Source organism: Delphinus delphis, chromosome 11, assembly GCF_949987515.2.
Source record: "Delphinus delphis chromosome 11, mDelDel1.2, whole genome shotgun sequence".
Taxonomy (NCBI): Eukaryota; Metazoa; Chordata; class Mammalia; order Artiodactyla; family Delphinidae; genus Delphinus; species Delphinus delphis.
The window spans coordinates 20557045-20574241 of record NC_082693.1 but is presented as its reverse complement, the minus strand read 5'-3'; the positions used below and the strand labels follow the sequence as shown (position 1 = coordinate 20574241).

Here is a 17197-nt window from a genome sequence, read left to right as displayed (position 1 = left end):
AATATAGTTTGAATCCAACCATTTCATATCACCTTCATAACTATCACCCTGGCTCACATTATACTCCTCACCTGGACTATTACAATAGCACTTATCTCAGGGGCTTTCTTTTTTTTTTTTTTCCAGGGGCTTTCTTGACCATGACTCAGTACATATTTTATAAACTAAGCGCGCACGCGCGCGCACACACACACACACACACACACACACCTAGCTGAAACAAAAATTTTATGATATATTACTTACACTTACTATATACAATGTATTCTGATATTTTTATATTTATTTTTTTAAGTGGGTCATAATCCAGTAAATTGATTTCAGGATCTCTAATTGGTGATCTGTTATTGAAAAATACCTCTTCTCACTCGTCTCACTGCTTTCACTCTTGCCCTCTATAGACAATTCTCTACATGGCAGCCAGAATGATTTTTCAAAACACAAGTTATATTACTTCCCTGCTTGTAATCCTCCAATTGCTTCCCATCTACTCAGAATAAAACCTCAATTCCTAAACATGAACTGCAAGGCTGTGGACCTGACCCCTGCCTATCTTTCTGACCTCATCTCCTACCACTGCCCAGCACTCATCCCATCCCTGTCATGCCGGCCTCCTGCTGCTCCACAAACATACCAAGCTCGTTACAACCCCAGGGCCTGTGCACTAGCTATTTCCTCTGCCTAGAACACTCCCCAGATCATCACATAGCTCACTCTCTCACTTCATTTATCTACTCAATTTATCATCCCTCAGACAGGCCCTTCCTGACCATTCTTTCTAAAATTAGGTCCTGGTCATCCTTGGTCTTCTTATCCTGCTTTAATTTTCTTCATATCACTTACTACTCCCTGGGATCATATTATATAATTATATGTTCATTCATTATCTGTGTCCCTTGATAGATGTTAGTTTCATGGAGGTAGAGGTTTCTGTCCTATTTTCTATAATTCCCTAGCATTTAGAGGGAAAACAAGTCTGGCAAAGAGGTGGCACTTGGATGTACAAACGCATGTACAAATGATGACATGTTTTTCTCACCAAGCCTTCCAAAAGCCTTTTTTTTTTTCTTTCTTTCACTGCCTCTCATTGCCTCACTCAATTCTTTCCATTCCTCAGCACTGGAGTCTGTTTCTCTTGCACCAAAATGGAAGCTTTCTCCTCAGCAAACAGCTAACTCCTGAAAGTTTAATTTTAATACATATTTCCTACTTCATCTAAATATAGAATTCCCTCTCACCACCACAAAATACTTCACTCATGTTCTTATTCATAGTTAATACCTATAGCCAAATCATTTTGTGTGTAGCCTCTATATGGCTTTGTGTCCTTTAAATTATGTTTAGAAGGCAGGGGCTAAGCCATCCTTCCACTGATGAGTATTATTTTGCCCAATGCTAAGTTCCTAGAATATTATTAATAAATATTACATTCGATTTTAACAAGTAGAAGGTGGGGGATTAATAGTTGAAAGAATATAGGTTTTGAAGTAGACCATATCTAGGCCTGATCCCAGCTCTCACTTAACCCCACCAGGGTAACCTCTCTGGAGACAAATGTGTGTCAAATTCTTAGCACTACATGCAACACAATGAGCTCTCAACAAATCGTACCTACTATTATTTAACTGGGCCGTTTGTGTGTCTAATAGGATAATACAGAAGATTCACTTATTCCTAGATGACTCCAGTGCAGGCCTCTCTCCAAATAGTTCTTTGTTGCTAAAGGGAAGAATTTCAATGCTCCCTTTTGTGGAGATGGTATCTGTGTAAGGAAGCTGCGTATCTACTTAACCCATTCCTCCTTTACCACTATGGGGAAGTCTGGGCTCCCGGTTTCTTTTTTTTTTTTTTTTTTTTTTGCGGTACGCGGGCCTCTCACTGTTGTGGCCTCTCGCATGGTGGAGCACAGGCTCCGGACGCGCAGGCTCAGCGGCCACGGCTCACGGGCCCAGCCACTCCGAGGCATGTGGGATCTTCCCGGGCCGGGGCACGAACCCGTGTCCCCTGCATCGGCAGGCGGACTCTCACCCACTGCGCCACCAGGGAAGCCCTCCCGGTTTCTTAGGGAAAGCAGAAGATCATCTTCTGGAGAGTTCCTTCTGGTATTAAACTCTCTCTGATACCTAGTTTCCTTATTTGGGGGGAATAAAATAGTTTCTTCTTGCTATTTTCTTTCAGCAATCTTGGTCTCTAAGTACATTTTTTTCTTTTACTTTATTTAAATGAAAAATACACCCATATTCATTCATTCAGTCAGTCAAAAAGCATTTCTTAAGGGAATGCTAAGTAAGGCATTAGCAGCTATATAAATAGTGGTTAACAAAAGATCTAACCCCTGTCCTTGTTTAGTATGTGGTTTACACAGTGTACAAATTTCGAGAGTTTTCCCCAGAAAACATAATAATTAAGGGGAATTCCCTGACAGTCCAGTGGTCAGGACTCCGTGCTTTCACTGAGGGCGAGGGTTCAATCCCTGGTCGGGGAACTAAGATCCCACAAGCCGTGCAGTGCGGCCATAAATACATACACACATACACACATACACACATACACACATACACACATACATAAAACACAGGTACTTTAAAAAAAAAGAATTAAGGTGAGAGGAAGGATAAGATTTTAAGTCACTTTATATTTAGAGTCTTCTATTCCCTATGACTTCTTTCACTTGAAATTTAATTGACTAGGGCCCAATGTAATGCCTTGTACCCTGAGACGGAACATAAAGCCCAATGGGATAGGAGTCAACAGTCCCAGCATCAAGTCCTTCCATTAACAGAGCTATTCATAGATTTTCCATTAATAACTCTCAGGTCTTGATCAATTCACTTTACATCCTTTTGCCCCAGTCCTCTGTAAAATTATGAGGTTTTACTAAATAATCTCTAAGGTCCCTTCTGGTTAAAAGAATTCTATAGTCTGATTCCAAACTCCTTCTCTAGGGAAAAATAACTCAATATATGGATTTCCATAGATTTCAAGTTTACGACTTGCAATTTTGAATATATAAGTCAATTTCGTACTCTTTCACAATCCAAAATTGTCAGATAAAATGTCTTCCCTGAAAAAGTGTCATCTGAAATCAAGGTATACAACTTGAAAAAAGTAAACTGAATGTCACGGCACAATTACAAACATGTTACGTATATAAAGCATGGGTTTCTTATATATAAGGGATCATCACCTGGGAAGAAATTCTTTTCTGAAATAAAAATATTCCAGCCTGAATCTCTTCAGAATCTCTATCAATTCGGCAAACTCTTTATCAAGGGATTCTTTGTGGTTTCTCAAGCTGTTCAGCATTAATATACAAAGGTTTAGCTTCTCTTCCTTGATATATTTGAATTCCTATAAGAAGAGTCACAAAACAAACTCCACTGTTCCAATGTTAAATATAAAGAAATAAGAGGCAATATAACATGCTGTGGCCATTCCCACCTCAATAACGTTCACGGTTACTGGACTCTAAAATTCTAATTGAACAGATAGCAATTCTCAGTTGCCTACAGATTGATTATCCTGTGGGGTGATCATCTCAATTTAACAAGTACATATTAGGTACCCATAGTGTGCCTAAAATTGAGCTTTGCTTTCTTTTTCTTAAGATACGTGACCATTTCATCAATAATCACAATTGCTTTAGAATATAATGGGACTAGGAAATGCAATAAAATCAGTATTTGTTGATTACCATATTCAAACACATATTAAAAACCTTTTTAAAAAGGTAAGTTTGGCAAGGGCTGAAATTAATATTCCAGAGTTTTCAGAGTTTACTTCATGCTTTAGCTTAACTCAGGGGGCTGAGAGATGTTAGGAAGTCGTCTGGCAGTCAAGAAGCAGAGATAATAAGTGATGGATAAATTAAAGAGATTTCTTTTTATATGCTTCCTTTCTAACAAAACTGGGACTAGCTACCTCAGAAGTTTCCGTTTTTGATACTCTGCTAATTTCTGGTATAATAAAACTGTCAGAGTCTCAGGAATAAGATTCTTTTGCACAATTATCATTCTATCAAAGTTAGAGGATTTTGATAGGAAAAATTCAAGCTTACACCAGCCAGTCCTCGCAAGGATTCAAATAAAATACACTTTTAATTAAATCAGCTTATTTACTCTTTGTCTCTCCAAGGCATATCCCATATCCTCACACCGTCTCCTTCATTTGTCACCCTCACACTCACACACACTTATCTTACCCATCACACTCTGTCACCCATATATGCACACTCCACACACATCGCCAGAATGAGATGGCAGACACTACAGTAAAGTCTTAGAAATGATACTGTGTATAATAAGCGTTACCTGGGCTAAGAAAGTAGAAGAAAAACCAGGAAAATCACAAACTATAGAACACTTACAGTAAGCTCGTTCTCCCACTTCTCTTTCACAGTAATTTCTGGATTAGTTGCCCTAGTTACGCACTGTAGGGAACTATCAATGAGTGTTTCAACTTCAGGAACATCTTCATGCTGAAAAAGAGTTCCACATCTTCAACCAGGAATTCAGTGAAAGCCATATGCAATTATATAAGAAGAAGTAATTTAGACAAGGTTTTGTACAGGTAATTTAGGAAGCCACCAGAGAGTTTCTTGTCATCTAAGGCCACCCAGTGGCTTTCCTTTATCCCAGGATGTTGCCATGTGTAGACGCTAACTCTCATCAGGTGCCCCATACGTGCTGAATATATTGGATAGAACTGTTTTCCAGAATAAAACCTACCCATTTTCATTCTCCTCTCAAATAGAAGGAAACAAGCATTTTCATGGATTTTTTTCATTCATCAAACTAAATACTACCTAGAATATGCTAGCTACTGTGAAAGGGACTGGAAATACCAACATGAAAATGTTGTTCTCTGTCTTTTCTGACCATCTAGAGTTTCCAGTCAAAAATCTAAATGGAGAAAGAGGTACTAGCCATTAGCCAGAAGGAAACTGTTCAACAGATACTGCATCTTCAGCCCTTTGATACCAAAGATTAACCTGTGGGAAAAACAAGCTTAAGCAATCCATATCTAATGGTCAACTCGTTAGTCCTGATTGACGCAGAACTAGAAGATCCACATCAGGAAGGTTTGAGAAAAATCTGCTCATTTCATAGTAAGATAAATCTGGGTCCCAACACACAGATATGCTTGTGCTCAGCAAACAGACTGTAGGTCAATTATCTGCAGACGTTCCTGGCCAGTGAAACAGCACAATATGCAGATGTTATACAATACCAGCTTCTGAAGCATAGCTGTGAACTCCACTGCCTTTTGTTCAAGTTCTCTCAGTAACAGCAGCATTTCTTGGTCCATCATTGTGTCCAGAGATGACAAGCTGATTAAATTGCACTGCCACTTGGTTTCATTGTTCTGAAACAATTACCAAAATGTCCACAACTCTGTCATCTTAATAAAGAACATTATTTTTATTTTATGAAAATGATGCCCATGGGTCGATGTAATTATCCCCATCAAATAGTTCTAAATAGTCTCATGAAGTCCTCCTAATATCCCCCCAAAATTGTTTTCATTTTCTCTCTTAGATGGCTTTAACTTAATATTTACTCATTCTTAAGGAAAATTCAGGTATCCAATAGATAACATTTACATGTAGGTGATATTTTATGGCTCTAATTTTATGAAAAGAGGGGAAGGGAAAGAAATTCACAGAAAAAAATAACTGCTGGGGGGCATGCAGTAAATCCCATTGAAAACAGACTGGTTTCTTTTGTCTGTCCTCCACTCATAGAAGATACTCTCAGATGATATTTCACAAAGCAAATTTCTTTCTCTCAAAGCCTCTATGTCCTGTCATATTTTAGATATATGACAACAAAGTTAACTTTCTTCTTGCTATCTGTTGGAAGAAGGTCACAGGGCTCTTATTCCAGATTCCAATTAGAAGGCAGACTTCCTAATCCATTAGTGGGATAAACTTCAGAGCCAAAACATTGCCAGCTGTTTAACCCCTGTTCAGAACTCTAAAGCTTTACAGGATGGCATCTTGGCACCATTATTATCTCGGAGGACCGGGGATAAAAACACATTGCCGTGGCAGATTTGCCATCACTTCGTTCAGTCTGGCAGTTTGGCTTGGTATCAAAAACACAGTAAAAATGATGAGCATCTGAAACAGAATGTCAGGAAAGCACAGCCCTCAGCAGAATGTTCGAGGCTGCCTGAGACGGCCTTAGGTGAAGGCAGCATATGTTGCCCTGCATCCTTGGCAGGAGAAATTCAAACAGCATTTGCCCCAAGGACATTCTCTCCTTTCAAGGTCATATCACAGCTGTCAACAGGAGGACATTCTGGGCATATCCATCATCTACCCAACATGGAAAGACCATCAAAGTAGCGAAACAAAGCAATTTGTTAATAAAACATTTCCTAACATAACAAGCACAAAACTGGAAAGTACAAAGGAGTAAAAATATAGTAGGGAGGTGGGTCCCAACATTTCATCCACAAGAAAGCTTTCGACTGTTTCCTCTCCTAGTGTAAAGAAATGGGTCTACGAACAAACTGGAGATTTTTTTTTTCTTTTTTTTTTTTTGCGTTACGCGGGCCTCTCACCGCTGTGGCCTCTCTTGTTGCGGAGCACATGCTCCAGACGCGCAAGCTCAGCGGCCATGGCTCACGGGCCCAGCCGCTCCGCGGCATGTGGGATCCTCCCGGACCGGGGCACGAACCCGTGTCCCCTGCATCGGCAGGTGGACTCCCAACTACTGCGCCACCAGGGTAGTTCCAAACTGGAGATTTTAAAGCAATAATTCATTTTGCCATTTTAAAATTAACCCAAAACATATAAAAATGCTAATTTATGTTCAGAACATAATAATCAGTGTCATTAATTTGTGTTGGTACAATTACATCTTAAAGCAAAGAAATTTCATCTTGTTTCTGAGCATCTTCATTTTTGGTAGATACATTTACTTTGGGGGTTTGGAGAAATACTAAAAATAGTTCATGGATCTCTACCGCTATCTTTCAGACCCCAGGCTGGGGATCACTGCAGGTAGTTTGTCCTGAAAAATATAAAGAATATAAAGATTTCTCAAGTCCAGATTCACTGAACACACATTTCCACAACCCCATGCTGGAGTCTCACTATAGTTTTCAGCCATAACTTGAAAAAGATCTGTTCTTCCAGGCTAAGAGACTTTAGACTTAGGTTCTATAAACTATCAACAGATTCCCTCAAAATGTCATGAGTGCTTTGCAGCAAGCTACAGAACTTCACTTAATAGCAAGCTATCCCACGTGGTGATTATTTTTTAAAGCCTTCCATTTGATGATAATCACCTACCTCTGCAGACTGAGCAAGAAAGAGTTCACAATGTAGAGATTTTTCTCCTTCAGAGTTGACAGTCTTATGCTCTCCACTGACATTCAACTGGATTCCATTCCTTGGGGAAAAAAAGGAAAAAACGTAGTCGTCTGGTTAGGTACGCCTCCAACATTATGTTTTAAGTCACCACAATAAGGTTTATTTATCACCAAACAATCAGTGAGCACCCATGTGTGCCAAGGATTGTATAAGGTACCTGAGAATACAGAGGGGAATAAGAGGTAGTCCCTGGGACTTCCCTGGTGGCACAGTGGTTAAGAATCCGCCTGCCAATGCAGGGGACATGGGTTCGAGCCCTGGTCTGGGAAGATCCCACATGCGCAGAGCAACTAAGTCCGTGCACCACAACTACTGAGCCTGCGTTCTAGAGCCTGCAAGCCACAACTACTGAGCCCACGTGTCACAACTACTGAAGCCTGTGCACCTAGAGCCCGTGCTCCGCAACAAGAGAAGCCACCGCAGTGAGAAGCCCATGCACGGCAACAAAGAGTAGCCCCTGCTCACTGCAGCTAGAGAAAGCCTGCGTGCAGCAATGAAGACCCAACACAGCCATAAATAAATGAATGAATGAATGAATGAATACATAAATAAATAAATAAATAGAAAGAGGTAGTCCCTGCCCTCCAGGAGCTGCACACACTAGTGACTCCAGGTGGTTGCAAACAGGTAAGCTACATTTTCTTTTTCTTAAGAATTGGAGCCAATAGTTAAAATTGTTAAAATTTTCACTAAAAATCTAGATTTCTGGCTTTTCTTTAAAAAATGGGAACATGTGGCCACACTGGGTCCATATATTCTTGATGTAACAATTATCTGGAGCTAAACAGAGTAACCCCCCATCTTTACCTGGATAATGCACTTTCCTCATCGTCACTTCCCTAATGTAAATATGTGCACTTACCCCACTGACTGTACTCATCTTTGTTACCTATGGACTCCTGGACTAGCACGTGACACAAAATCAGAAACAAACGATCATAATATAAGGTAGTGGGTGCTAGGAAAGAAGTAAGAATAACGTGCCATGCATGAACTCAGAAGGATTACTTAATCTAAAGGTATCAGAAAAGCAAGGAAGGGTAAGGCAGGGTAATGGAAAACTTGTGAAGGAATTCGTCCTCTTAGGAGAAAAGCAGAGAAAATATCACTTACAAAGGTACAGAAGAAAAGAACGTGGCACATTCAAAGAACTGCACATAGCTCGGTAGGTGAAGCATGTAGGGCGGGGGCACAGGACAGAAGGCTGGTGACGGGGTGCTCTGTACTTACACAATGAGTTCCTGTTGCAAGTGCTGTAACTCACGAGCCAGTTTGTTTTTCTCCCCTCGTAAGTTCTGGAAATCACATACAACATTAGGCCGCACGTGTTACTCTAGTGGGACATTCACATTTACGTTTAATAACCCCCCCTTGCAAGTTGTGAGATCGTTATGGTATACCTCTATAACGTTTTCATATTCTACGATGGTTGACTTAAGTTCTTCTATACTTAAATCCTTCTGAAAAGTAGGAGAGAGAATTAATAGCAAATAAATGTATGAGTCCACGAAATTGTATTTACTAGACTATCAATCTGAAGAATTGTAAATGCCCAAAGATGATGAGACCTTCTACTAATCTCATTATTGGAAAACTGAACTAGTCTGTGTTTGTGATTAAAACTAAGCAGAAGAGAATGGGACAGCAAGGCAGCTGTATCTGACTGGTGTTAATTACGTTCTGTCTTTGCCTGTCCAGTGGAATCATACCCTGCAAGGTAATTCTTAAGTCCAAGTCAGAATTATATTACTATGGTACATTTAAGAAAAAAAGCAGTTTTTTTACCTGCAGAATGATTAATGAATTATTAAGGCATCCAATTTTATCCAGTTCAAACCATATCTCTGTTAAAACCATAGTTTTGTACTGCAAGACCAGAGGGTACAGTCAGTGTCTGACCTATAGTTCCATCCCACGACTAGCATGGTGCCTGGAGCATGAGAAGTGCGTTATGAGTGCTGGGCAGGAGTGCAAAATGGTGGAAAGACCAGAGTTACAGAGGAAGTGAGCAACCACCACTACCCCCTGGCACTACATGGGGAGTGAGAACACCCACGATGAGGTGATACAGTTGGCACAATATTCAGTATCTTGGTCAATGTCCACAAGCCGTGAATGGCTCCTTTGAAACCTCATAAACTGCAGGGGAAGGAAAAGAAGTGAAATACTGCTCTTTTTTCACTCTCCTGTCTTGGAATTTGGAAGTTTATTAACTTAGTGTGTATCCTTCCTGGGTCTTTTAAAGCCACCATAACCAGCATCTTGGTAACCGGCAAACTTTGTTACCAGATAGGCTATAATCACAGGACACAAAGATAAATAGAATAATATCTATCTATCAAATCAATCAATCAAACTAGGTAGAAAATAACTGAGGATATATTCTTCTTTTTCCCTAAAATGACTGACTGCACACTCATTTGTGTTGTTATGAATTAAAATTGCATCACCACTATCTAGCCAATGACTGGCAAATTGGCACACTAGTATTTGTTGAATAAAGGGATGAACATCACCAGAATTTACAGAGGATACGTTAAAACATCCCAGATGGAGAAGTCAGTATTCTTCACTCAGAAGAATATTTTTGTTCTTACAAATAAAGAAATGTCTTGTGACAGAATATTAGAATCAGATATGTTAACAGGGGCGAAGTTACACAAATGACCATCTCCTTCCTTTATGACTTGGAGAGAGCTAGTGAGTCCCACAGGCCCTCATGTGAAGAGACAGGACCAACCTTCTGCAAACTTGCATCTTTATTAAGCAAAGTGTTCTCATATGTGTGTAACTGCATCTGAAAAGAAACACATTTAGGAAAGGCCATTGGGACATTGCTCTGGTAAAGGACAGAGCCACAAAATCATGCAACAGGGAGACATGTTTCTTTGGCACCTTTAATGTGCATGTGTTTTTCACTTTATAAAGAACATTCACATTAGCCTCACAACAACTCTTGAGGTCAGGGTCATTGCCCTTGCTCTACCAGGAAGGAAATATAACCTCAGCACTACCCAGAGACTTGCCCAGAGTCACACCCAGTAAGTGACAGAATGGAGACTAGAATCTGAGTCACCAACTCCAGCCAAGGGCTCTTCCCACTATTTCACACTTCATATAATAAGAGGACATAGAGAGTCTTCATTTTTTTGATGAAATTAAAAATCTAGATAGGACACAAACAGAGTCCATATGGACATATAGAAAGCTCTTCCTCTTTTAAAAACATAGTTTAAAAATGTTCAAGATTTCTTTTAGCAAAGTGAATATTAAGGATATATCAGTTTATTCAAACCAAAAGCAAGCTTGTTGGTGTAGGCTTCTAAAGAGAATGTAATTGATTAAAATGTATATTGATTGAATGGAAAACCTGGAAAAATAATCAGCATAGTCAGAAGTAGAATCATCATCATCATAATCATATATATTTGATATCCCTTTATAGTTCTAAAGGTATCTTCACATAATCATCTCATTTGAGTTTCCAACAAGCTTGTGGATGAGGTAGAAACTATCGTATCCATTTAATAGATGAGAAAATTGAGATTTAGAGAAGTTAACTACTTGCTTGTGGTTACAAAGCTTTTAAGTCGAGAAGACAGGATTTGAATCCGTGTCTTCTGGTTCTTTTCACTAGTTTATGACAGTTGTGTTTTCCAAAACAGTCATTCCTAGAATAAAATCAATTTTAATGTCTAAATTATAACTGCTATAATATATGTATATGTACATACCCACATGGAATTGGGGTGTCTGCTAAGAAAATTGAGAATTTCTCATATAGATATGAAATTTAAGTACATCATCATTTCAAACACATACTACAACAAAAAATATTGTTCAAATAAACCATTAGAGATGAGAATAAGCATGACACAAATTCTTGAATTTAATGACAATTGTCTTGTTTCCTGATAATAATGTATTGCAGATAAAACAAAAATACACAAAATATAGACTTTCTAGATGTAATATAGATAAAAATCATTTTGTAAGATATCATTCCTTAAGGCAATAGAATTGAATTAAAAAATCAAGATAGATTTTTCCCCCATCTCTCCTCATTTTCTGCATTAAGAAGGTACAATAGCTGAAATCTTCCCTAACTTAGGGATTTGCAAAATCAGATACTGTTAAATTAGAAATTGTCACTATAATAACAAGTATAAATAATAATAAGGGGTGGCAAGGATGTGGAGAAATTTGAACCCTCATACACAGCTGGTGGAAATGTAAAATAGCACAGTCATTTTGGGAAAAGTCTGGAAGTTCCTCAAAACGTTAAACATAGAGTTATCATATGATACAGTAATTCCACTCCTAGGTATATACTCAAGAGAAATTAAAATATATGTCCACACAAAAACTTGTGCATAACTATTCATAGCAGCATTACTCATAATAGTAAAAAAGTAGGAACAGCCCAAATGTCCAGCAACTGATGAATGGATAAACAAAATGCTATTTCCATACAGTGGAATATTATTCAGCCATAAAAGGAAATGAAGTCATGATGTATGCTCCTACATGAGTGAACTTTGAAAACATTATGTTCAGTGAAAGAAGCCAATCACAAAAGACCGTCTAATGTATACGACTCCATTTATATGAAATGTCCAGAATCGGTAAATCCATGGAGATAGAAAGCAGACTAGTGGTTGTCTGGGGTTGGGGAGGAATGGCAAGTGACTGCTAAAGGGATTTCTTTTTGGATGATAAAAGTATTTTAAAATTGGTTTTGGTGATGGTTGCATAATTCTGAATATACTAAAAACCACTGACTCATATACTTTAAGTGGGTGAATTTAATGGCATGTGTATTATATATCAGTAAAGCTGCTACCTTGAGAAAACAGAAACTGCCTTTTATATAACTCAGATATCTAGAGCAGTACAAATTTCAAAATTGATAACGAAAGGTTATTGTGTCAATGAGTCATAGACACCTTCAAAAAGTAATACTAGTTTGATGAAAGAAAATATTTTACCAGTATTTGAGAAGTGCTTACTTGATGGTGTTTCTCAGTTTTAGACAATTCCTCAATCTTCTTTTCCAATTTATATATATCCATAATGTTCTTAGCATTCTAATGTAAAATAAGATAGTATTCTTAGATTCAGACCAAAAAAATAAAAGGAAATCACAAAGTGTTTTTTAGGAAGTAGTATTTTCATCATTGACATTGTAATCCATTTTAAATTAAGGGACAAAACTTTAGACTTTGTCCAAAAATAACACAATTCTTTTAACGTGATCATCCAGGAATACTCCCAGCAATCCCTTCTTATTTTCCATTTCACCTCAAGCACTCACTCCCTAGTCACACCTTCAAAGTTGTCATTACCAGCAACTGGGATCCCTCCATTATCTTAATTGCAACATCTCACTCTTCAACCACCATTTCTTGTCTTTCCAGGTTACTTCTTTGTGCATCAGCAAACCTTCAATCCCCACTGGAGCCTACAATCCATTGATCCTACTACGTTCTCATTATTCTTCCACCTTCCCGTGAGCTCCATTCCCTCTCGACTCAGCTTAAATTCTTCCATGGTCAATCGTTACAATCTCTCTCTTCCACACCCCTCCAATTCCCTTGGCTCTCCCCTACTTCTTAGTATTTTCTTTTTTCTTTTTTCTTTTTGCGGTACCCGGGCCTCTCACTGTTGTGGCCTCTCCCGTTGCGGAGCACAGGCTCCGGACACGCAGGGTCAGCGGCCATGGCTCACGGGTCCAGCCGCTCTGCGGCATGTGGGATCCTCCCGGACCGGGGCACGAACCCGTGTTCCCTGCATCGGCAGGCGGGCTCTCAACCACTGCGCCACCAGGGAAGCCCGAACCTCCTAGTTTTTAACCTCTAGTTTTTAACCAAATAATTCACTTCACAGTTCTACTTTTCCTAACCACCCTAGTTTAAATTGCACTCCCCACAACTCTGTTTTCTGCTCTTCTTTTCTCTGTGGCACTAATCACCATCTAACATGCTAGTGTCACATGGGCTATTTTGTTTAAGTCTGTATCCTTAACACCTAGAATAGAGTCTATCTCCCGATGAATGTGTGTATAATAAACAAACGAATAAATGTAAGTGAATAATTACCCGAACCATCGTGCCATTACTCTTCACATTGCATCTGATTTTTACTTCCTAAAGGATTCTTAGTGACATCTATAAGCCTTTTCTAATGTAAATCAATAATTGTAATGCTGTCTCATGATGAAGGGTTCTAAGTCTCCTTCCTTCTGTCTCAATTCTAAATTGGTATAGTACAATTCTTTGATGCTAGTCAATCATCTGAAATATGAGGACAAAAATATCTTACATTGGGAGCTTCACTGTAAAGCATTAGTTTCATGGAAACCTGGTCTTGTAGCTGTAGCATGTCTGAATCTAACACAGGGTTTCTTTCCAATCTTTAGTTGTTCCTTTCCTATCTACTATGAATTTTTTTAATGTCCACTTGGGCCATAAATTGGAAAACTCATCAGACTGTTCACCACAGCTTAATAAATACATCTAATAAACTTATATAAAACCCAAACAAAAAACCGTACATAATGATTAACTTTCAAAAGGTACCTATAGAGAATTTTCCTCCAAAATAGTAACTTTCTGGTAGCTTTGCTACCTGTTCTTTCAATGTTTTAATTCTGTTGCTTAAAAATATATATTGCATAGAAGTTTTCTTTTTTTTAGCGATTCTACTAGTATTTCCTAATATATATGAGGTATATTATGGTTAACCAAATGGCTTCACATGCATTATCTTAATCTTTAAAATAACTGTAGGGAATAGGTATTATTAATCCCTCAAAAGATAAATGGCTTTTCCAAGGTTAGACTGTCAGTGAATTTAAGATCTGGGTCTTAGACTCAAAGACCTTTTCCATCTAGTTTCATGGAATAATCATAGAAAATTATTAGATAATGTCTATACTTTCCTTCTTGATTTGTATATTTTTTAGATGAGTTAATTTCATTTCATCTTAACTCTGAATTTCTTACATCCATTTCTACCATGGATGATTACAAAGGTATAACATACTTCTGTCCAGACAGGAAAACCCTGTCTACTCTTCCTCACTTATCATTTGACAAAGCAACCTGGTATTTGGTCCACAGGAGCCTGAAATTCACATGATTTATATTTAACCCAGGGTCAGCACCCATGATTGCATGATTTCCATATGCTTATCTGTGCCCTTTTCACAATTTCAACATACCTCTTCTTGGAGAATCCGAATCTTAAGAATCAGAGCCCGGTTTTCTGCCTCCTGATTTATTAAGAGAAAAATAATTCAAAAGTATTTGAGAAGTTTATGAAAATACCAAATATTTACTTCCAGGGCTATCAGCATTTTTTCTTTTTATCAACCTTAAATATGGCATTGACATATGACAAATAATCCTAGCCTAAAATATTCTCAATACGGGGTTAAGCCTTTGGCTTCAGTTTCTTGGGATCAGTGAAAAGTCACTCTTCTTGACTCAATCTAACTATGACAGGAAAGGAAAGATGAAAAACAAAAGAAAACAGCGTGGTATTTTTCCCTGCTACTTTACCGCCATCTGCTTATGACAGATAGTGTGAACTCATCTATTTAAACAGCACCTTGAAATCAAAGAGTACTAGCTTTCTATTTGAAGCTGTGGATATTCTCAGATTCAACATTACCAGAACATAGGAACATCAAAAATCATTTTATAATTAGGAGCCCTAAATTCAGAACCATCAGAAGAAAACATATTCCAGGACAGGATATACACCAAAATGTTAACAGTAAATCTTGTGGATAGGGTAGGGTAAAGATTTTGTGGGATTTTATTTTTAATTTGCTAATAAATATTTTCTTATTTTTATAGAGCGAACAGGTACTACCTTTATAACATAAAAATAAAAGGGAGGCCATCTCAGGCTAGGATGTCATTGGTACAAGAACGAAGGAACATACACACCACATAGCTGGAATCAGAAGACCTGAGTTCAGTTCTCACTCTACCATTTATTAGACAATGGACTTTGAATAATCAAAACATTTCTAAACTTTAGCTATAACTCTAGTAATTTTTTAAAATGAAGAATAGCAAAAAAAAAAAAAAGAATATCAGCTTCTGTTTCTACCTCACAGAATCTCTGTGAGGACCAAGGAGAGGAAATATTAAAAATTCTTTTGAAATTGTAAAACATTGAATTGTAAAAGTGCAAAGGATTAGGACTGTATATCTAGGACTCTGCACTTTAGTAGCAGCTAACGTCTAGCCCCAGGAGGAAAGAGGACATTACTGCTTTACATGTACTAATTCATTTAATCCTCCCAGCCTTAAAGTAGGCAGTATTGCCATGTCCACTTTGCACAGGGGAACTCTGAGGCTTAAAGACGTTACGTGGTTTGCCTAAAGTTAGATAGCCCTCAGAGTCGGGACTTGGATGCCCACTGCCTGACACCCAAGGGTGGGCTCTTGATCATTGCTCTACATGGCTTCCACATAGAAGCTCCTCAGTGGTCCCAGAATGAGTCTTTGCTGTAATGCATTCACAGAGACTTGCAGTCACCTGACACTCAATGAGTCCAGTCCCCAAATTTGACTGTTGAGGCAAAAGCTAAGCTGAGTTGTGTAGGTTGTAGGAAATCATGAGTGAAAGACACAGGCCTGGAATCCAAGTCTTCTGATGACTTAGACCTAAAAATAAATTAGTCTGAATGACTTTCCGCTGACCCCCCACCATGGTTAGCAATGCGCAAATACTGATGGAAGGATTTTGAAGATTATTACTAAAGCTCTAGATAATAGTTTAACATTCCCAATAAAAAGAATTACTTCTCTGGTAGTTGAATTAAAGCTTAGTCTAAATAATGTTTTGCTCTAAAAATTACAAGCCTGTGCTTCTTTAGCATAAGGACTGATTAATGGAACTAATTACTAATCTGTACGTGCTGAGAAAATGGATTTAAAAAAAAAACTGAGAAAAAGGTGAAAGTTTGACAGAGAAAATTTTTTGGAAAATGTAAGTGGTTTCTAGTGTCAAATATTTATGAATTCTCCTATTAACTTCAGAAGGCATTCTAGATCTTCACAAATCATTGCAAATATGACTAATTTGTAAAGAATTTTAATCCTGGTTGAAAAGGAAAACACAGTTTTTTATCCTACCTGCCTTTATTTTTCTAAGGTGTTACCAATTCATTCATCAGTCTACTGATTTCTGATTTTTGTTTCCAAATAAACCCTCTTGGATTTTAGTTATATAAACTATTAATATAGGTCCATTTCAAAGTACTTGGATGACTTACTAATTGTTTGTTCTGGGCTACAATCATGGTCTTCTGCTCTTCTGAAGCGTTCATACTAATTTTCAGTTCCTCCAGTTCTTCTCTTAACAGATTTGTTCTTATAATAGCCTGGTGGGCACTGTGGGGTGGGGAGAGAAGGCAATGAGCAAAACCTCAAATATAACCGTCAAAGATACTAAGTAAAGCCACGGACTATTTTTAAACCCAAGTTGAAAACCACTGAAAACTCAAACCAGATGCCAACAACAGTAGGAAAAAAAAAAAAAAAAAAAAAAACTTACACAAGATCTTCCACAGTCCTTGGAAAAGGAAGGGATTTGGGTGGAGCATGGTGGGGGGAAAAGGATAGAAGGAAACAAACATATTCCTGAAGATAGAGATTTGGAGGCTCCCTTTGAAATCCATCACTGGCTGAATCACACGGTTCTTTCCTTCTACTAATAAGATGTAATAGTAGTTAATGCAATCCCACAAACAGTTATTGAATAATATCATGATCAGGGGCTGTACCTTGCAAGAGGACC

General features: G+C 38.2%; 1 protein-coding gene across 1 annotated transcript in view; it reads right to left on the bottom strand.

Annotated features, from left to right (window-relative positions):
• The window catches only part of IRAG2 (inositol 1,4,5-triphosphate receptor associated 2), a 98082-nt gene that overhangs the window by 57532 nt on the left and 23353 nt on the right, over positions 1 to 17197 (bottom strand). Inside the window, exons 8-17 of the mRNA XM_060024451.1 lie at positions 16674 to 16791; positions 14604 to 14654; positions 12391 to 12468; positions 10122 to 10178; positions 8782 to 8841; positions 8612 to 8676; positions 7301 to 7400; positions 5230 to 5364; positions 4367 to 4477; positions 3188 to 3351 (exon numbers count right to left, since the gene is read on the bottom strand). Coding sequence (XP_059880434.1) covers positions 3188 to 3351; positions 4367 to 4477; positions 5230 to 5364; positions 7301 to 7400; positions 8612 to 8676; positions 8782 to 8841; positions 10122 to 10178; positions 12391 to 12468; positions 14604 to 14654; positions 16674 to 16791 — 939 coding nt within the window. The remainder of the gene's footprint in view (positions 1 to 3187; positions 3352 to 4366; positions 4478 to 5229; positions 5365 to 7300; positions 7401 to 8611; positions 8677 to 8781; positions 8842 to 10121; positions 10179 to 12390; positions 12469 to 14603; positions 14655 to 16673; positions 16792 to 17197) is intronic.